Source organism: Falco biarmicus, chromosome 3 (assembly GCF_023638135.1).
Source record: "Falco biarmicus isolate bFalBia1 chromosome 3, bFalBia1.pri, whole genome shotgun sequence".
Lineage (NCBI taxonomy): Eukaryota > Metazoa > Chordata > Aves > Falconiformes > Falconidae > Falco > Falco biarmicus.
Window position 1 is genome coordinate 118,663,175 of NC_079290.1, and position 21,735 is coordinate 118,684,909.

Genomic DNA, 21,735 nt, shown 5'->3' on the forward strand with positions numbered 1-21,735 from the left:
CTCTTCTGAGATGTTTGGGTTAACTTGGGAATTGTTTTTTTTTTAATCACTGCCTTTTTATGGCTGACTATCAGGAGAGACAGGGGATGTCATTTAACAGCTTGGGTTTAGGTATAAAACTTCAACAAGAAGGAAGGGAGTTGTTGAGTATAAACAGGCATAAACTTAATTATTTTCTAGAAATTATTTTTTATTTAAAATTTAAAACCATATTACTTCATACAGCAAACTGTGCACTTTGATATATCACAGTGTCTTAAAAAGGAAAATAATCAGAATTTTTTCTTTTTGTGTGTTTTTTTTTTTTTGGAAAGTTTATTTACATCAGCCTAGAATGATCAGCAAGTAACACAGTTACTATGAAACAAAAATTGTTACAAAATGTTTACAAAAAACTATATTCATAGAAATTCTGCATGTCCACAAAGGAAAATCCCCTGAATGTCACGGAGACCTTTTTTTCCTTTTCCCCTACTCTTTTCTGTTTATTTTTTTTCTTCTTCTTTTTTTAATATTTTTTTGAGAAACATGTCAAAGTAAGGTATGGACAGCAGAGGGCTTGCAACACCGATGCCAGGAATGCTCCTGCCAGGCCAGCACCGAGCACCCCCAGTGATGCCCACGCAGGGAAGTGCCATCGCACCCCACAGTCCACAGTCACTGGGTGGGGGGCTCAGGGTCTCCGCACAGTTTGGCTGTGTGGGGCTCACGTTAGTGAGCACTGGGTGAGAGCTGCCAGCATCTATGGGGTCCATTTGCAGCGACCCTCCCAGAGACCACCCGTGCTGGTGTCCAGCCGAATCCTGCTCCACAGAAGCACCCGCCAAGGGGGGAACAGTGGTTGCCCAGAGCTGGAGCTGGTTCCCCTTTGCATATTCTGTCTCTTTGTGGATCTGTCATCTTGACATTGTATACCCAACACACACTGTTGGTTAAGTCCAAAGAGAAAAGCAACCCCAAACAAAGCTACCTGCTGTGCCCCTGCTCTGTCTCAAAGGAGAGCTGGAAGGAAAAAGCAAGTGATAAGACAGTGAACTGAGGTGACAACAGTTTAGATACAGTTTAATAGACCAAACCTGTTTTTAGTTTATTTCCTCCTCACTTTTTCAGTCTCTCTGCCCACCAAGTGAAGAAAGGAACTGATTTTAACAAAGTTGGAAGTCAGATGAATTCTAATACATGAGTCGTCGATAGTCACAAACAGGTCACAAAACAGCTTGTAGAAGGCTTGGAGACTTTGTCATCACGTCTGCCCCTTCTGAAGTCTTCCAGCACATCGCTGCTCGTTGCTCCTCCTCTGTGATTAAACACCGCATGGCTTTATGGGCTCCCACGCTCCCCAGGATGAAGGAAAGGAGCACACAGGGTAAATGGCAGTAACAGGAGAAACACCAGTCTCTGCTTAGCAGTGTAACAACAGGCTGAATTAATGCTTATTCTGGTGGAGCTGCCCCTGGTTTGCAGCAGGAAGGCTGGGGTCTGAAACCCCCTTGGCTCACAGTGAGCAGGAGCTAGCGGGCAAGGGGCCGCCTGTGGTCCTGCCGGGCAGGGGTCCCAGGCAGCTCCCCCCGCTCCTCCCTTGTTTTGAGTGGTGCAGAACATTTTCTTGTTGTTAAATGTTAAACGTTTTAATGGTCAAGATTTAAACATAAAACCATAATGTAGATGCATGAAGCTAGCTGCTATTTCCTGGCTGATTTATGGGCAGTGCAAAGAGGGAAGGGAAAAGGTCGATCTGTGGGGTTTGGTCTTGCTGGCAGATAACACCGGTAATTCCAGATGCTCACCTGTCACTCTGGGATGCTTGTGAGTAAAATCAAATCAAACTGGTGTAAAAGATGAATAAATGGGGTTTATGGTATTAGTAATATTTATTTATTAAAAAAAAAAAATCTCATGAAGCAAAATGAATGCTATTTTCTGTGGTATTTTGCTCTTTGGACATTTAAAGACAGTTTCAGGCTTTGTTTTTATCTCTGCCTTAATTATAAATATCTCTAAGAGCTTAGAAATCTGCAAAGAAACCAAAATCTACTACTCTGACAAGCCTAAGGATTTGTGAAGAATTGCATTAAGAATGTCATTAGCTTTGGGAAGTAGACCCATACTTCCCATCTGTCCTCTGCTTGTAGGTATTTGGTCAGAAAACTATTAAGAATATGATGCCCATTGAGTTGGCAGTTTTCATCCCTAATTTTTCATGATTTCTATGAAAAGGTGAAAATTAACATAAATTCTTTGCATATCTTTAGTCAGAATATGACAAATTACCTTTTTAAAAAATTTTGGGTCACTGTTGCTTCTTTACATCACAGAAGAAACAAAATAAGGACAAATTATGTTCTGTGATGGGGTGGGAGGGAACAGCTATCTCCCCTTGAGCTAATTTGCTAATTCTAGTCAGCTCCAAAGGTAACCTTCCTAACTGAGCCTCAAACAGAAACAGGTGGGAAAAAAATTATCTGAAATCAGTTATAGACAGGTTTGTTCCTTTGGGCGAGGATAAACTTTCCAGAAAGGCCTTGCAGCCGGGGGAGGGCAAACTGGGTCAGTTCAGCTGCAGGTTCCTGCGGTGGCCGTGCCACCTCCTATGCCTGTGACACAGAAGGCGAAATTTTGGGATGCAGAGCTCGGGCGCTGCCTGCTCCATCGCTGTGCTGCCCTGCCTGCCCTCTAAACCAGGATTTAGGTGGTGGGTGCAGGAGGGGTCTCTAGCAGCAGTGCAGTCTGTGGCAGGTTACTGTCACCCTTTCATGTGCGAGGGAAGGAGGTTGCTCACTTCTTCAGCACCAGTGTTTAACTCGGAGCTTTTAAGCACATTTGCAATACTCCATGTGATGTTCTGGATTACAGTGGGCAGAGCGATTTCCATTTGTTTCATTTTGCAAATTAATCCATGGAGTGTCCCACCGGCCACCTATGTGGTTCCCTGTGTAGGGGTGGAGCCGAGTGATGTTACTCAAGCATTACTTTAGGTCAGCAGAGGGGTCTTTGGTAATTCTGACTAAATTCATCTGCAGGACCAGCCTTCTGGGTTAAGCAACCTGAAAGTAAGAACACAGTTCATGGAAGATTTCTTAAAAACATTGTAGTGTGTGATGCTTAAATCACATGAAGATGCTGCCTGAGGGACTGCGGTTCATGGGGCAGAGTAGGAGGGGTGTCAGGTTTGGCTCACACAGTGCTGCTTGTCCCAGGCCAGTCCTGGTTTTACTTCGTCTTTCAAGTCTCTGATGCCATGGAGAGCATTTAGTCCTAAACCAGACATACAGTCCTCTCCTGGTCTGAGTGCGAGTGCAGCAGAGCTGCAGTTCAGTGCTGCTGAATTTAATGGAAACTGGTACCATTTGGCTCCCCAAAACAGCTCTGCTCCCACTGCTGCTGAAACCTGTGGACTCAGCCGCTTTCCGTGCTTCTTTGCAAAGAGACCGAGCTTTGCAGAAAGAGCGAAGGAGCTGAGGACCTGGAGATCACGGTGTCACCCTGGGCTGGGCTTTGGCACGGGGTGTGTGGGTGGTGTCACTCGGAGATGGCAGTAGCTCCCATGCACGCTGCACTGTCCCATCCCTGGCCAGGAGTTCAGCTCCATTCAGGCTTACTTGCCCCCTCGTAGTCAGCTGTCTTGGATCTACTTGGCCTTCTGCCACCACACCCCCCACGTGGACTTCCAGCTGTGGATGGCCACAGCCAGCACAGCTGTGAGGTAAAAGGCCATTGTCAGCTGCTTTGAGAGAAGGCACAGCCTTGACCGTCACGGTGCGTCACAGATACCTTTCCCAGACAATGTATCCTAAATGTACTGTGTATGTCAGTGTGGAATAGATGCTCACGCTGCACCTGACAAAGTGTTTCTTTTTATTGCCATGCTAAAGAAGCCTTGCTCAGGGGCTCCTCCTTACCCACCGAGGGTCAGTTTGGCTCAATTCTGTTTTGCCTCCTTGTGTTTTCAGTATGTAAACATCAGACTCCTGGATGGTAGTGTGTTTGGACTCCATGAGGCCTGTAGGATCTAAGTGTTAAAAAAAAGGAATGAAAAATAACAAAAACAAAACAGAAAAGCCCCAAGACCCATGTTACAGTCCGTGCTTTGAAGTTCTTGCTTCTATGCCGATGATTGATGACGCTGTGTTGTAAAGGCCTTGTTCTTGAAATGAACCAAACCAGGCTTTTTTTTTTTTCTCTGTTTTTTTTTTCTTGTTTTTTAATCCTTTCCTCCTAGTTAAGAGTGCATCCAGCCTTGTCTGCTGCAATTCCTTCCCTCCCGCCCCCCCCATTCCCATTCCCTAGGGAAACACAGGTGTCAATCCAGTGTTGCAGGTCATGTTGTCCTTCCCTGGCAGCCGTCGGTCGTTGAATGTGTGCATGTTGATCACGGCGTCAGTCTTCACCATGACAGGTGGCTGCGGCTTGTGTTTCACCCGTCGCTGGCAGGTGAGCGACAACCGGATCTCATCAGCCATGGCGCTGCAGAAGGAGCGCTGGGGAAAGCAGGGACAAAAAGCACCATTACTTCTGGCAAAATGTTCTGCTAACCTCGCCGTGAACAGGAGGGTGCTGAAACTAGGCTCTGCAGAGGGCAAGCACGAGGTTTAGGCTGCGTTTAAGGCATCAGCTGTGCTTAGTGGGACTTCAGTGAAGCACAGGCATCTGGTTGACCCCTCTCTCCTTTGGCAAGAATTGTACCTTTGATGCACTAAATCCTGCAGAAAGGCAGAGCTACAGGCGGCTGTTGGAGTGCTGGTGCTTTGTGTGATCCCTGCTGGGGGGCTGGCAGATTTATGTGCTGGGAGTCAGAGGGCTATCGAATCCTGCTGGGCTTGCTAGTGGGCAGTTTTCCTTCATCTATCTAGTCCACCACGTGGGCAGCTTGCTTTGATTTCTGGTCATGTACACAAACGCACTTTCCACTTAGAGTACCATGACACACAAGGAAGAGGGAAAAACATAAAAGCAGTCATCTCATTTCATGAGCACTAATCAGCCACTGCGGGTGGGATGGGCTGTTTGTATAAGTGTTGTAAAAAGTTGATTAAGGTAATATGAGGCTCCCTGGTGGACCCTGATCAGTTCCTTGAGGCTTTTTGAATGGGAGTGGGGAGAAGAGAAGGAGACTTCATGCATGTATGCATTGCGCCTAGTATATGAGACACGATTGTATATGATAGTGGCGAGTGGATATAACAGCTCAGAAAGGCCCCTCCCAGGGACCTCCATCCTTATTTTCATTACTTATGTGCTTGCTTGCTCAAAATTACCCTACAGATGTTTACTAGTCTAGTTACTGCAGCAGCAGATGACCCTGACCAGAGCAGACATGATTTGCCCCCCTGACTTGAGGCTGTCAGAGGGGGACAGAGCAATGAGCCTTGGGGGATGGCATTTTGAGGGTGCTGCATTTCAGCCCTTGGGCTGCAGGCGCTTGGATCTCCAGGCAGCAGAGGCAGGGCTGAATCCCTCTGCCTGTCTCCCTGCCTGCCTCTGGGGTCAGTGTGCGAAATCCTCAACGGCTGGGCTAATGGTGGTGTAGGGAAACGGAGGAAATCAGTACCTGCTCACGCTCCGCTGTTTTGCGCAATTTGTAGATAAACTCCACCATGGCCACGAAGACGGACAGCACCAAGCCTGCTGCCAAAACGATGAAAATCCCACCAATGTTTTGGATGCCCAGAGCACTGGCCTCCTTGTTCTCATCCTCAGGACAGCCATTCCCTCGCCACCACTTCTCCTTCATTACGTGGAGCTTGTCCTCCTCCTGGAGCTGGAGGATGGCAATGGTGATCTTGTCCCTGTACGGTGACCCTGGGGAGGGGGAACACCATTACACACAGAGGGAAAGTAGGACAAAAATCACACAAAGTAGGGAACGTGTCTGCATTAAGCAGGGTTGTTGAGACCTCTTTTCAACAGGCAGGCAGTGTAAGCCTTGTTATGTGGAAATTTGCTGTTGGGAGCAGATTATCTTAATCACATCTGTTGTTTGTGTTAACTAGCCCCCCTCCGGGGTACCTACAGAAACCCCACCGCTGTTGCTTACCCATGGGAGTACCAATCCCGTAGCCTTTGGAGTCGATGAGTCCCCCAATCTGAGTCAGGTTGCAGTTCCTCTGGGTGATGTATTCGATGGTGGTTGACTCCATCAGCAGAGCATAATCAGCTGTGAGGGTTCGCTGGATTCCTTCCTCGTTGTTTTTAACAAGTGCTGTGGGTTTGCTGCTCATGAAAGCCCACATTTTTTCAAATGTGGAAATTTTGGATTTCTGGAAGAATGATACACACCACCCCCCCCACCCCCCAAAAAATAAGAATTAATCCATTTGCTGAAACCTAGTATCTTTTCAGTAAATAATAATACCAGTTTGAGAACAGATCGCACAATGGAACTATTACCAATTTGACCTTGTCTTAAATATCTCTCTGTTTTCACTGTCCAACATTGTTTGGCTTCATGTTGCCATAAAAGAGACAAAGGTTCCAGCACACTTCACGTTGTGCAGATGCTCAGCAAAAAGAGGCACTGCTCCAGAGACCTTATCCTGTAGGTGGAATCAAACCATCCTTTTCCTTCCGTGAGGTCCAGCAAGACCCTGCCTTGATGCCCTGCAGAACTTGCTAGTGTGACAGGCTATTGGCATATCTGTTTAACTGTATTAGTTTCCTAACCAGAATTTTGGTTATCTTGTAATGTTTCTTCACAATGAGAGAAGACAGAGAACATTTCAGAGGGCATGTTTTTCTCTATTGCATATGCTCTATTATATTTTTGTCTTTCCTCAAGCATTGCAAGGAACATGTTTCCTCTGAGATATGTGCAACTGCCAAACAAATTTAACGTATCCACATAAACAGAGGCATAGAAATATTCAAGAAGATTGTCTTACGGCAAAAAATAAACATGGATATTCTTTCTCTATCAGCAGGCGTTCTGTCAAAAAAGGAAGAATATGTTTTCTAGCTTACTATTCATGTGAATGATTTTTCCTTCTAAAAAATGTGTTGGGTGAGAAGAAATACGGTTATTTTATGTCTTTCTGTAATATTTGAAATATAGCTTTTATCTACAACCACCTTCTGAATTGTCTCTGTGTAGGTTGTCACAAAAGACGTAACTGGCTTTAGTCTAAAAGACTCCCCAGGAAAGGTACATCCACTTTCTCTTAAAGTGTCCCCTTCTCTGGACACTGTTCCCGTGGGTGAATGTAGCTCTTGTCAAACCAGCTCTATACATCCACTCAAGCTCTGGAAAAGCACCTGGATATTGAGGCTTGCATTAGTGCTGCTGTCTGCTCCTTTATGTGCCATTCTTCTGCCTAATTTCTTGTTTTTCCTCGACGTCTTTTTGCCACTTTATTTTATAAGAGGCAGTTTAGTCAGCCAAAACCTCCCTCCTCCACAGCACTACTTAGCAAGAGCCTGAAGCTGGCTGATAAGTTGGAGGGGCTGATAAGTCTTTGTGCTTTGCCTTGATTAAGGCTGACTGCTCACCTGCAGCTGCATGAGGAGTTGCTGCAGCAGAAGGTCGCTTTCTGGTTTAGCTGTCGTTTATCTCAGTTTCAGGGCTCTGTCCTTCCGTAAGAAAGCAGGAGATGGAGCCCCATCCCATCCCAACTACTGCTATCTCATCTCCCCCTCATTTTTTCAGTATCACTCAAAATGCAGCAGCATAGGTTCTTCTGATAAAAAAACCACTATAAATAAGGGTAAATTAGCGAAGAAAAAAAAAGTCCCCCATAACGCTTTATATTTCAAATGTTTTGCCTGTCCACCTCCTTCTTTTTCAGCATGTTTAACAAAGGTTAGGCAAAACGTGGACACCCCAAAGTTGGTTAGTGTAGTGCAATGCCAAAGGCTGTTCCGCTGTCTTTGACCCCGTGGGCTCATTCTCCTGACTGAAATTTCCATGGACTCATTTCTTCTCAGTTAAAGCTCATGCTTGTTATAATCCACTTGATGAACGTTCAGTAGTGGATGTGCCAGAGCAAACTTCATTCAAGAGGCAGGATAATCTCCCTCACTTGAATATCTGGACCAGTGCCTGTAAGGTAGATTTGTGGCATCTATCAAACCTCAAAGAGCAGCAAGAATGTAGCCTCCAAAAGGATTATTAAATATCTGTGCATTACAATGGATAATTGAAATGAATAGCATACTTGGCTTGCTGATAAGGACTTGTTTAACATTTATATAGTTCACATCAGAGGCCTCTGGGTTCACTGGCTCTCCCTTTCTCTCCTCTTCCTGCATTTAATGCTCCTTGGGTGTTGACACAGAGCTCTTAAACTGGGAGAACACTGATGTTGTTTAAAGCATAGAGCAAAATAAACTGGCAAAAAAATCAATAGACTGCATTTAGTGAAGCTAATAGGACTTGCATGAGGCATTGTAGCTCTTCAGGCAACTTAAATTACATGAGACAGGGCTCCCTGGAAGAGAAAAAACACTTTTCTCTTCTTAAATCACTGCTTCTGACCAGCTGAAAGGACTTGATTGTGTTTTGAAATGCCAGGAGGGGCCCAGCTTTCTCGGCTCTGGCTGCACTGCTCCCAGCCCCACTCTGGGCATCACTGGCAGGGGCGGGGGGCACCCATGGCAGGGCGAGCACCCTCTCTGGCTGGAGCATGCCTGGGCGAGGGCTCACCGTGAGGCCAGAGCTCCCTGTCGCTGCTTGCTTGTGCCTAATAAACAGCTGAAAGAGAGACCCAGCAGCACAGGGCTCCTTCGGCAGAGCAGGGCTGTCCCCCCACAGCCACACGCTGCTGTTGCAATGGCCTCCTCTCCCCCAAAGGGAAGGCTGGGGTAGCTCCTTCGGGGAGGGCAGCTCAGGCCCTCCGTGTGGACAGGGTGGCTCGACATGTGGCTCTGGTCAAGGCATTCTCAGGCTCTTCCCATAGTCCACAAACCTGTCACCTCCTCACTGGGAATTTATTTCCTGTTAGTTTCTTTAACTTTGCTAACATGAGATAAGGACGCTCCTTTTCCAAGTGAAAATTCACCAACTGTAATTCTCAGCACAGCACTAGCAGTTTGATAGACTGGACTACTTGTTAGAAGTCCAATTTAGAAGCTATTGTCAGTCATTGTGAGAGCAGTCATCAATCAGAAATTGCAGGAGTAACCGTGGTGAGGAATGTACAGTGCTCCAGCGCACACCTAATTCAGCCACTATACATTTTTTCCTATTAGAGGAAAAGTCATTCCTTTCTCCACTTGCTTCTCCCAGAACACTTCAGCTGTACTGCAAAGGTGGTTGCTTATTTATGGAAATTTGGATGATGTCACCTGAGAACACAGCATTCAAATAAGTGAAAACACGTTAGTAGCAATTTATAGTCAGTAAAGAATGCACATAAATTGTGTTTGTTTTGCTGGACAGTTTTTTTGTGTGAGTGTGCACGTCCTGTTTATTTTGGCAGACCTCTGATTTTACAGCTTAAGTAATTTACCTTTAAAAATCCTTACTGGGGTTAGTTACTGGTTTGATCTGATATTTGTCGTGCTGTGGCTAGGTGCAAATTTCCTCTCCATTTACTTTTATGGGCTGCATAAAAAAAAAATATCTGAGTTGGTGGCAGGCAGAGAGACCCTCCTGTGCCCCTGCATCCTCTGTAGGGTCCCCAGCTCCCCCTCAATGATAACTTTGCTTTGCTGCCAAAGGTAGATGGAGAGGAACTTCTTGGTTGCTCTGAAGCATTAAGATAAATGGCCTGACACTGACTTCTTCCTGGCAGGGAAGTTCCAGAGTTGGGTTGGGAGCTCCAGAATGTTAGGAATGATGGAGATCATTACTAATAAACAAAGGCGATAGTTTAATGCTGCTGAACACTGCAGCTGTCTCTCCTGCTTACACCACCGACTCATGTGAGTGGAGCTTCTCATTTTGGTCGGGATAAAAGACATCGGAATCTCGTCCACTGTCCTTTGCATCTTAATAAACCCCTGCATTAGTGCTAAATGAGATGCATGTATGAAAATCTGAGTACCAGCCCCTCTGAATGCAGCAATTGCAATGACACTGAAAATGCCTCTGAATTCATTCTTCAGAGTCACAGCTCAGAAGCTACCTTTAATAACCAATGCTTCAAGACCAGTCACCCAAATAAATTAATGGAATAGTTTAGAGAAGCCACTACAAGGCATCTTGCCAAGACATATATGCTTTTTTATCAGTGAAATTGGCAAGAAAGTAACTTTAAGGCTTAAGATTTTCAATTCCAGCCTGTACGAAAAAATAAATTGATTTTCACCAACTGAAGATACTTACTCTTTAGGATTTAACATTTCTGTACAAGTGAATATATATATATGTACACACATACACACACTCTCACACCCATACGCCAAACTGCACGTTAAACCTGGCATTTGTTCAGAGAGACAACACCCTTTGCAAGACGTGAAGGATTTCTGGCTTGATTTATAATGTACACTAGATGCTGTTCCTAAATTAATTGATCTGTGTTTATTCCTGTAACTCGATCTGCATTACCAGGGAATAAATAGCTTCTTAAAAGTTCTTTTCATGAAGTCAAAATCTGGCAATATGGTTGGTAAAGCTCTCTTCTGCTTCCTGTTGCTGTACTGGTTAGCTCAGCGGCACAGGCAAAAACCTTTGTGGAAAAAGGTCGCTGGCTGTGGGTCTGCCCCAGAGGTGCCTGTTGGCTTGGATCAGTTGGAAACTCGTGCGGCGTCTTCGGTGAGCTCTGCATAAAGCCTCGGTCAGCCTGACCACAGGCAGGAAACTGGTTAGTGCCTGGGGGCCATGCCAGGGAACAGCTGCAAGGCGCTTGCCTTCCTCTTCCTCCTGTTTCCCATTGTTCCCTAAGATTAGTTCTTGGGATGGTGCTCTCCTCCTGCAGCCCTCGATTCTGCTTTGTCAGACCTCCCAGGTGCTGGGAGGGCCACAGACCCAGATGAGATCCAGCTAAGGACAGTGATGGCCACAGTGGATTTGAGGGGTTGGTGTGTGTGGTTTGAAGCTTCTTTAACATGGAGAAGTGGAGGAGTGAGTTCCTAATGTGAGGAGAACTACTCTGTGGGACACTCACACCAGAGCAAGGCAGCAATGTGGGTTAAGTCCTAGTGAATAACCCCCCAGGTGAGTGAGATCCTAGTTGGGATGCTGCTGTCAGTGTTTTGTTCCAGCAGTGCCGGTCTGTTCAGCCAACAGCAGGAGGACTTGACCTCCATATCTCCAGGAGCTTTCCAAGAGCCATGGCCGTACAGCCTGCATGGGGCTGTCTCTGCTGATAACCCTGCTTGAGCAGAGGAAGGTGATGTGAAGACTTGTGCGCTTCGCCGTTCCTTCAGTCCCCCCCCATGCAGAGGGAGTGCGGACCCTCAGCAGAGGCTGGAGGTGCCCACGGCTCTGTCCCCCAGACCTTTGTGCTGTTTGACAGGCGTCCCCGTGAAGGTGGTGCTGGCGGAGCAGTCGTTCTGAAACCACCGTGGGGTTTGCCCAGATGTTTGGCAAAGACTTCGTTGAGGGGTGGGAAAAATTCTGGCTCTCCTGTACTTCTCTGTACACAAAGGACGAGTGAACATGGCACCCTGCATGAGTGCTCTCACTGCTCCAGTAATCAAAACATTTGTCAGAGGGAACATGCCTGAGAATTCATCTCCAAACAACAATAGTAACAAAGAAAAAGGAAAATACCTGGCATTAATACACCCTACTAAATGCCTGTTAGAAGCCTGAAGAATGATTCTGATGGGTAACAATATGAAACAACAAATGTACCGTGTCCTTAATTTATTTTTTTTTAAAAACAATTTTCTTTTATACCCATATAAAACTCTTATTGGAAAGTGTAGTTAAAACACAACAGAAAAAACCTGTCTTTTCCTGATAGCTTTTCTAGGTTTATATTACTTTCAGAACGTAACACAATGCATCTGACCATGCCAAAGACAAAACTGCATGCATTGGCGCCACTGCAGAAAGCAAACTAACCAGCAGCAACCTCCTATTCTAGGCAACATTTTCATTTCCCAGAATTAATTAAAGATCAGACTAAATCCTTCATATTTCTTTACCAATCAGTGTTGCTGTCTGTCAAAGTAAGCATGGAGATTTGGAAAGTATAGTGTCTCCATAACCAACTCATAGCCAAGAAAAGTTGCAGAAGAATGCTGCTGTTCCTTGTTGTTAAAATTCAGCACATTGGCTTCCTTTAATGAGTCTTGGCAATTAAACTGCTGACAGCCCAGTCTAGCTGCCTTTATACTCTGCCTATTCAAATTATTGCAGTATTCTAGGCACAGCCTGCTTTTTGAAGCATGAACTATGTCACACTTTGGCCCATATATTTCCTTCTGAATTCGGATGACTGGAGGGGGAAGGAACGTGTCCCAGCGCTGCTCTCAGCGGAGGTGCAGGGGGAAGGCAGCCCCATTCCTGCAGCCAAAGGCTCTGATCTGCCTGTGCTCCTGTGGCCTTGTGACAAAGCACCCAGGGAGAGTATCGGCATTGATCGGGTGCTGCGGCGCTGAGCTCTGGCCGATGCTCCCAGTGTGGCTGGGGCCCTGCACCACCTGCATAGTTAATGCCAAAACTTTCCTTGAAAGATGGTTTTCTGTGTTCATTGTTGCATTTAAATTCTTCTCCAACCAGGGTGATCATTCCTTAGATTAATCACCCCTCATTTCTATTAATTTATTCTCTCACTCTTTTTTTTTTTATTTTATTTAAAAAGTGTGTTTTTATAGGCCAGCTGTGGTTTTAAAGGTCTTTTTAGGCCTCTCAGTTTTTCTCCAGTTTCAAGCAATAGTGAAATACGAATGCTCTTAGTACCCTCCTCTGCCGTGTTGGCTAACTTCTGAAATTAATTAAAGAGAATAAATTAATATCATTTAATTCTGATGCATTGGTGGTGTTACCTTGCACTGAGTTTCAGAGGTTAATAGAACTTGACTACATTAATATGAATACCTGAAGGACAAGAAAGGTATTTCAGCTGGAAAAAATACTGGTCAGAGAGGGCACTTTGTAACATCTGTCCAGCTTTATGTTTCATTTGTTCTCTTGCCTGTCCCTGAAGGCTGGCCGGGTCAGCCTCGAGGGCTCTGTGAGCTGTCCTTGCAGAGACAAGGGAGGAGCTGCAATGGGTGAGATGTGGAATTAGGGAAGGTACTTTAAGGAATATAAGATTTTTCTGTAGAGCTTTAATATAAGGTACGCCTGTCCTGTTGTGTCTACCATGTGCTTCAATTTAGGGTGTCTGAGCCACCATTGGGTAGTCTCTGAAGCTGTAAAATCAACATGATTTTGTAATTGCCACTTCAGTTAGCGACGGGGCGTGGGGGATTTAGCCATGATGTGAATCTAGGTAAACAAACCACCAAAGTCTTGACAAGGATGTCAGACAGAAACAACCTGCTTATAAGGAGTGGTGGCTTAAGAGGCTTTTTGTCTTTGGTTCTTTGTTCTTGCTCCCATTGGCCTGAGAGCGTTGTGTCTCTGCCAGGAAGGTAGAAAGCCTCTACCTGGTCTCACCTTGAAGAAGGTCATAGTAGCTCCATCCTTCACTGCTCCATACTCTATTTTTGTCTGCTTTGCCAAATCATCTGCTGAGTCGATGGGGGATTCCATCCTCTCCACCGTCAGGAAGGCGGCAAGGTTGGCCGTGTAGGACGAGATGATAATTAGGGTGAAGAACCACCATATGCCACCAATGATCCGTGTAGACAGTGCTTTGGGCATCAGCTCAGAGCCTGGGGTAGGAGAGGGGGAAGGAGAAAGAGGTAAGAAGAAACAGAGAGGAAGGACCTATTTCGTATGCACGTATGTATGTACATTACGTACATACATAGATATATATAAAGGATTAGGTTTCACTGTCAAAACTGTAACAGCTATGTAATTAAAGCCAACGGGTTTTGAGGCAAATTATCCAGACATCTTGCATGCAAGGAAATCAGTGGGATTTTTGTAGCATTTGCAGAAAAACCCTCTCCCTTTATTGCTGACCTTGGGTACAGTGCACAATTTACAGGAAACATTCAAACTGAAGTAATTAACTAGGCTGCTTTTATGAGATTTAAATAGCAAGCTATTTATGAACTTTTATGAGTGTTTTGTTCTGCCATTTAAAAAGTGCTTTGCTTTTATATGGATTACTTTTCAAAGGACTCACTCTAGGGAGTGTGTTCAAATACACAAGGTTTTTTAAAAAATCAAACAACGGGAGAAAGGAACTATCAGGGTCCAGCACTTTGAATATCAGTTAGAAGTAGGGAAGCAGGAGATGTTACAGCATAAAAGGTGTAACAGGTCTGGAATGCCTTTTTTTGAGCAGACATGAAGGACTAAATGGGTTATGCTATTTTTGTAAATGCCCGAGACACCTTTTAAAGCCAGAAAGAGTTTTGGGTTTGAAACAACGGCGTTCAGAAGATATAGCCAACCTGGAATTTGCAATAAGGATTGGGCTTTGCAAAGCAATTTTAAGCTGAGTGGTATCAAAGCATAGCATGGAGCGTAGCTTTTCTCCTATCGGAGTGCAACGAGGAGGCACCGGGAAGCAGAGGAGCCTTGGATATTGATGGCTGCTTCAGTTCTTCTCAAGATGCCGCTTCTTTCCCATTCCATCTCTTGCCCTTTGATGCACAGGATGGTGTGACATCAGTCTGGCTTTGAAATATTTTTCTTCTTAGATGTAGAATAGAATTTAAAAGAATACAGCTTTTTTCATTTATCAGCATCTGATAAAAGGATGATTCATCCTGCTAAACCGTCTTGCTGGGAACTGTCACTGTCCATCAGGGCAGCTGAGATCTGGGAAGAATCTCTATTATACACTGCAGCAGTGGCAGCAGGAGGAGCACGGAGCAGTAGCACCATGCATGCCACCAAGGCGATGCTGTGGTTCTTTTGCTCTCTGGGTATAACTACTGATACATGGTAAGTTAAAGTGTGACAAATGTTTGACATTTTCCACTTATTTCTATTCCTGGATTTTCTGCAATTAGATCACAGCTGAATTTTGTTCCTTATTCGGAGCTGCTCAGAAGCTCCCTCTCTGCTGTCTTCCTAACAGATTTACTCCATTCTATCTATATATATTCCATTTTCTCTATTTCATCCACATATATGAATGTAATTCCATCCATACCCCATTTCTAAGGTCCTTGTCATTGTGGTATCTTACACCAGTTAACACTGAAAACATTCAGTCTCGCATGCAGTGGTTGCCAGGCAGAGGTGCCTGGAGAGGAGCATCTCGCCATCCTCTTTGCCCTATGCCAGAGGGAGTTTCAGGCCATTTCACAATGTGCAGAATGACCAGATGAGGATAAAAATGGAGACACACCAGAGGGCAAGATGCCCTTTCTTCTGTAAAAGTTGATTTAAAACAGTGAGCCAGGATAGACATCCTGAAATTAAACCAATTGTTTGAAGTAACAGAAGTAGGAATTTGCAGCATCTGTGGGATGCTGCTGAGTTTGGTGAATTAAACAGCTGAGGGAGATGAACGCAGCATCCCTCCTTGGGGCACGGTGGGTGGGTGCTCCTCTGCGCACACCAGCAGCAGCACACGTGCGAACACACCACCACTCCATCATCTAGCTGCATGCTTCCAGATGGCAGGCTCAGGAGCTGCTCCTTCTGACACCTGCCAGAGTGTGCATGCTTCATTAATAGTAATTATTGTTCTGCAGCCACACGTGTGTGCTGGCAGCCAGCTCCAGCTCGTGGGGTGAGCGATGACTCTATCCCCACAGCTGTGGGGTGAGCTGGTGGGATGGGGGCTTTGATCCACAGAAGGCTGAAAGTACAAATAGAGGTAGGTGCCACCCGCCCCCAACCAACAAACCCAGAAAGAGTGAAAAGCTGTGGCCTGCTTTGACGCATAAGAAATCAGAAGGCTTTTTTGGTGTAAGAACCCTGGACCTTTCTCTGGGGTGCCCAGAAAGGCCTCAGCCCTGGCACACGTCCCCCACCAGGTATCCATCCCTTCCAGGCAGGCACGGCTCAGAGGGCGTCCACGTGGAGATGAAGTTCGAAGTGAGTGAAAAAACACAGTCACCGAGAGCTCACAGCTGGCTCCCCCTGATGAGATCAGTATCTCATCAGCCCTTTGCTGGCCTGGGTCCCAGCCAGCTGCCATGCACGTGGCTCCCCAGGGAGCAGCTCCCTTGGGTGCTGTGCTGCCGTACGCGTGTCTCCCTTGGGAGCGAGATGCGCCGGCAGTGAGTGCTTCCGCACAGCAGGTCCCGGGGGTGCCAGAGGAGAGCTGCCTCCCCTCTCCTGCACCTCACCGCCTTTCAGCGGCCAGCCAGGAGGCAGTGCTGATGTTTGGATGTTTTATCTTTTTCCTGTCACAAACAACATGAATTTTAGATCTAAAAAGCCATGACAAGAGGCCAGTGCTGGAGAACCGGCAGGAGGGTGTGAGGGTGGGGAGGTGCCGCCGTACCTTGCTGCATCAGTGCTCCCATCCCAAACCAGAAGCTGTTCAATAAGGTGAAGTTATTCTCCACGATGTCTGATCCCGGGTTGCAGGGATGAGCGTCGTACCACTCATACGGGCTGAACCTACGGTGGCACATGGAAAGCAAGAGCTTGTTAGTCGGGATGTGGCATGACAAGACCCTAAAGGAACAGGAAAAAAAGAGCCTCAATACCTCTCGTGCTGCTGTGTGGGCCTGCTGACCCCTTCAGTTGTGTAGCTTACTAAAGAAAAAGACAAATTCAGCCAAGATTTTCCGAAGCGACCAGTGTGGCTGTAAGCCCCGTGTCCTGCATTGCAGACAGCAAGGAAACCTGGGAAGCCGGGTCCTTCGGAGGTATCTCAGCTTGTGTCCCCAGTGCCTTCGGTCACTTTGCATCATCTATGCAATACTGCATCACATGACAGCAACTGGAACACGTAACTATGGGATGGGATAAGGTGCGGGCAGACAAACTCTAGTATGTAACAGTTCAAAATGTGAGGAAAAATGGCATTTCTAGATCAACTGAGGAGAGATGCCACAGTGAATCTACAGCAGTAGCTGGGACAAGCCACAGTATCTCAGGGGACTCTCCTGCTAGCACACATGGGAACTGGGGCAGGATTTAGCTAAGTGAGAAGCACTGTCCTAACAAGCAGGAATGCTGCATGGTCAGGGCACAAGCACAGCAGTGGAAGTTGGTGTAGGTTCACTGTGGACTGCTGCAGTGCTTGGCCCTGTTGCAAGTGGTGGGAGAACACTTACGCCCATGGGTAAGTCGTTTATGGGCAAAACCGAGGGAATTTTCTGCAATCATCTCTGCAAATTCTGCCTGGGATTGGTAGGCAAGAGCCGCTATGAATGTAGCTCTTTTAGCCAGGATCTGGGGAGGATGCTTGACAGGAGAGACATTAATATTTTTAGAGCTTTTTATTTGCGTTTTCCAAGAGTCCCAAATTTTGCAGAGATTAAATTAAAAACATAATTGGAATAATTGCTTTTGAACCAGGCATTAATTATCATCTTGGCTTCTTTCTGAAATCCCTGTAGCTTCACAACAGCCCTTTCTCAAAGCCCAGCCCACAGTTTGTATTAGGAGGTACTTCTCTCTGTAATTCTCTTGCCAGATGCACTGCTACCCGAGGAGATGTCTTGTTGCCTAGTTTTATGGGCGCCCTGAGTCAGACAGTTGGATATATTTGGAAAGAAGAGCTACGGCTCTCTCCCAGGTCCCCCTCCTGGCACAAAAACCTCCCCCAGGCAAACACCTACCCCAGCCTCTGCTCTGCACAGTCGTGCTGTGGGGCTCCCCTCGCAGCCTAACACTTGGGGACGTTCCGTGAACACGGAGCTGTGGTCCCCGGGCATGTGAACTCAGTGGGGCAAAGCGCTGTGTCTGTGGGGCAGACCCCATCATAGGGGATGGACTGGGTGCAATGCACACGAATTCTTGTGGTCTTAGGAAAGCTCATCATAGGTATATCCATCTCACTGTTTGTTTCTATTTTCCACATGCAAGATACAGTTTGACTTCTCTTTTCTTCTGCTTTTATCTTGCCTCTCTGCAGCAGGGACCATTGCCTGCTCAAGATTTTGCGGTGTGTAGAACCAGAGGCCTCACTCAGGCTGCACCCTGACAATCTGGCTCATTTGTCCGGGTAATGGCTGGGCTGTTCTTACTGCCCACCTCCCTCTCCTTTTTTTAAATAAGAGAAAACCAGAAAGGAAAAGAATCAGGCTGAATTCAGACCTGGCTTTACATGGTGCCTGTTCCTTGAAACTTGCTGTAAATTTATGCTAGAGGTGTATAAAGGATGGCACCTGAGCTCTTTCTGTTGAATAAAGCCAGAGTTCAAGAATTAGATGAAAACTTTCTTGGGCTGCCAATGAAAGAGTATGAAACAGAAAGGGAATTGGTAAGATCAAATGAGCCTGACAAGATGACACGCTGAAGAACTTCAAGGTTTCTGAGTGAAAACCTACTGGTGCTGCTCAAATTACAGAGAAATATTCAGAAAACTGCAAAGCAGTGACAGAGTCTTCAGTGCTTGAAAAGCAAGTGGGACCATTAGTGGAAACAGAGGGGTAATGAAGGAAGGAGCGAGTGGAGCTCGTTGACCCCATACAGCTGAAGCTATAACAAATGGGGGCTGCTCCAGCTTCATCATGGGCTTGCGGCTTCCCTCTTCCTCAGGTGCAGGGTCTGAGAAATATTTCATCAAAAACTGTGATTATTTTCTTGTCTGTTCTTGGCCTTTTTGGCAGGGAAACGGAAGCATTTCAAAGAAGTTTTAAAGATCTAATGCAAAATACTTTTGGGTCTCAATTACATCTACAGAGAAATTTCTTATGGATGACCCAGTCCTTGTTGCAATTAAGATGAATATTAAACCCACCTGCCCTGTTGTGCACCCAAAGGTGATTAGCTGTAATTTGAAGGCTGTGTGAGTCTGAGGAAGGGTGACAATTCAAATCAGGCAGCTGCACAGCCCACTTGCAACCTTGCACCAGAGTAACCAGACAAATTACCCCCATGAAGCCTTCTAAATTGCTGGTGTTTATGGCTCTTTGGGGGCTGGGGTGGGTCCAGGAGCAGCAGCTCCATCAATAACTGGGAAAGACTGATTAAAAGGGTAGATGGATCAAATACATCCTTTGCCTGCCTCTAAATAGTCCCGAAGTTGGTTTTAAGTGGCATTGACCTATGATTATAGCATCGGCAGAGGACTCTGGTGTCTAGTTCAGGAGACTCATGTCTCTGAATTAAGGCTTTGCTATTTTGACTGTGGTTTTCTCCCAAGAATTGAGTTTTAGAGGCCTTGCTGGGGTCAAAAGCAGATATTGTTTCTGTTGCTTCTGAATGCAGTAAATATTTCCCCATAAAATCTCTTGTTTTCCATCTCAATGCGTTAAAAGGTCATTCCTGTAGAACTTTAATTAAACCAGATACTTGGTTTTCTTTGAAAGAATAGGAAGACAGAAGAAATGTCAGGAGAAAAACATGTGAAAAAGAAATTGTAGCTGCAACATTTTATAGGTTCAATTTCAGCCAAAAAATAGCCTGATAGGGAAAAACTGTTGTATTACATTGTAACTGCTGTGATGTAAAGAGATTATGAAGCTTGTTTCAGGTAATTTCAGAACAAAACCAGAGACTAAACTACAGTTCTTCAGGTTTTCATCCCTCAACGTCAGCCACAAAGCCTGGCCAGTGGTCCTTGTGCTCATCGTGCCAGGGCAGTCAGCAGAGGGGTGTTGGAACAGACCCTGGGGTCCTGAGGGCAGATGCCACATGTCTGGGCACAGGCAGGGTTGGGGCTCGCCCAGCCCCCACCTCTCCGGGCAGAGAGTGCCCTCCAGCACTGGGCAGGGCAGGGGGTTAGCAGGTCCCTGGCTGGGGTGCCTGGATGCCCGACTTGGTGGGTCAGGGCAAGTGCTGCGTGCACATCGCTGCCGATGGCAGGACATGCTGGAGGCTGGGCAGCCCTGCTGCTCTCTGAACACAGCATCTGTATTTCCTGCTTGTACAAAGTGGCATCTAAGGTGTTCTCACATCGGGGCCCATCCTAGTATTTCCTTCAGCCTTCCTCAGTGTTTACTGCAATGAATTTCATGTGCAAATATAATTTGCACATTTAACATGCTTTGAAAGTGGGATCTGGACAATGTGGGTTGGATCTGGCCATCATATGAGTTAGGAAAAATAAGCTCATAAACACAAAATTGTATTTGAATTGTCATTCCAAGCCATACAAGCAGTCTAATACTTTATGGCATTAAAGCCAAAGACGTTATGGCAGCAGAGCTCATCTAGCTATGTTCTGCATGGCTAACAGAGACATAAAGTGAATGCCTATCACTCATCGCAATATTTTTCCTTTTCGTAATTACCATGGGTTCATTTTCCAAGATGGATATCTTTTCCTGCTGAGAGTGTCTGGTTCTTCTGTCTCTGACACAAAGCAAAACTGCAGAGGACCTCATCCTGACCCCTGGAGTCCCAGACAGACTTCCCAGCGCGTTCAGCTGGGGCAGGACAAAGCTGGCAGCAGTGTTTTGCCAAAATATGTTGCATTTTGCCTGGTCCAGGGTAGAGCTGGCAGGTAGGTCTAGCGATGCGTTAAAGGCAACACAACTCCCATCCTCTTATAAAATAGTATACAGTAATAACAAGCGCTGCCATTTCCATGCGTTCTACCACCTTCTTGCTGAAAGGAACCGTTAGGTTGTTTCTGTGAGTCGCTGTTTGTACTGCAGTGCTACAAGAGCCCTGGCCTGTGCTCCCAGCAGGCGCTGTGCAAACACAGCGTGCAAAGCCACCCGCGCTCAGGCGGCTGCTGGGGGACCTCAGGAAAGTGCCTGGAAACATGGTGCATGGCCGTTTGATAGAGATGCGTTGCAAAGACCAGGGAGGGGGACAATTGCAGTTAAAATCTTGAGCAGGGTGGGCCTTCTGTGTCTTCGAAGAGTGAAGTGCAACCTCTCCGGCTCTGCACCTCTGCAGAGGAGGGATCGGATGATGTAGCTGCTTTGCCATCCCAGATGGTTTGGAGCGCTAATGCTGTCTGCTAAGCCGAGTTTGCTTTGACAACTGCTGTTATGTGTAATTAGGATATTACACAGTAAACTCAGGAAATCATCTCTAAATGCCTCCACGGACCTGAGGGATGTTGGAAATTGCAGATTTGTTGTAACATGAGGGTTAATGGATTCTGGTTGCTGCAGTTTTGTATTTAATCTTTACTTTGACTATCTGGTGTCGGTGGATTAGATAGAGGCTGGTTTCTGAAGGATGCTCTGGGGAAAGTACCACACAGCAGCCCTTGGATTAGCGGGGTCTGCACAGAGCCCCAGTCCCAGGTGTGTGGTTAGCAGGGAGGTTTCTAAAGGCACCACTGGCATAACTTGAACTGGAAAAAATGAGAAATGAGTGTCTAATTGCCGATTGTGCTTAGGAAACTTCCCCGGGGAAGGCTTTTACCCTAAGTATTTAGACATCCAGCAGGGGCTGTGTGTGGCCAGGGAGAGCGACTGCCTGGCAGGAGGGAGGCAAGCGCTTTGTTTTGGTTTGAAAAGGTGGAATCATGTATTGAGAGCAGCCCTGGACTGTGTGCCTCATCAAAGACTCTGTGAAATTAATAACACATGCAATTATGCAAATGATGCTTTTAAATATACAGGTTTAAAACATGCTAATTAGATGCATATTAATTTTGTTAACAGACACATTGTCTGATCCTTAGCGACGGGTTCTCCATTCTTTTGATACAGAGAAGGGTTTGTGGGAGCTTTGCTGGTGGAAGGTTC

General features: G+C 46.1%; 1 protein-coding gene across 1 annotated transcript in view; it reads right to left on the bottom strand.

Annotated features, from left to right (window-relative positions):
* Positions 1 to 314: 314 nt before the first annotated feature.
* Positions 315 to 21,735, bottom strand: part of GRIK3 (glutamate ionotropic receptor kainate type subunit 3) — a 123,603-nt gene continuing 102,182 nt past the window's right edge. Inside the window, exons 12-16 of the mRNA XM_056333310.1 lie at positions 16,413 to 16,531; positions 13,490 to 13,707; positions 6,035 to 6,257; positions 5,549 to 5,799; positions 315 to 4,478 (exon numbers count right to left, since the gene is read on the bottom strand). Of these exons, the coding sequence (XP_056189285.1) occupies positions 4,284 to 4,478; positions 5,549 to 5,799; positions 6,035 to 6,257; positions 13,490 to 13,707; positions 16,413 to 16,531 (1,006 nt within the window). The 3' untranslated portion in view covers positions 315 to 4,283. The remainder of the gene's footprint in view (positions 4,479 to 5,548; positions 5,800 to 6,034; positions 6,258 to 13,489; positions 13,708 to 16,412; positions 16,532 to 21,735) is intronic.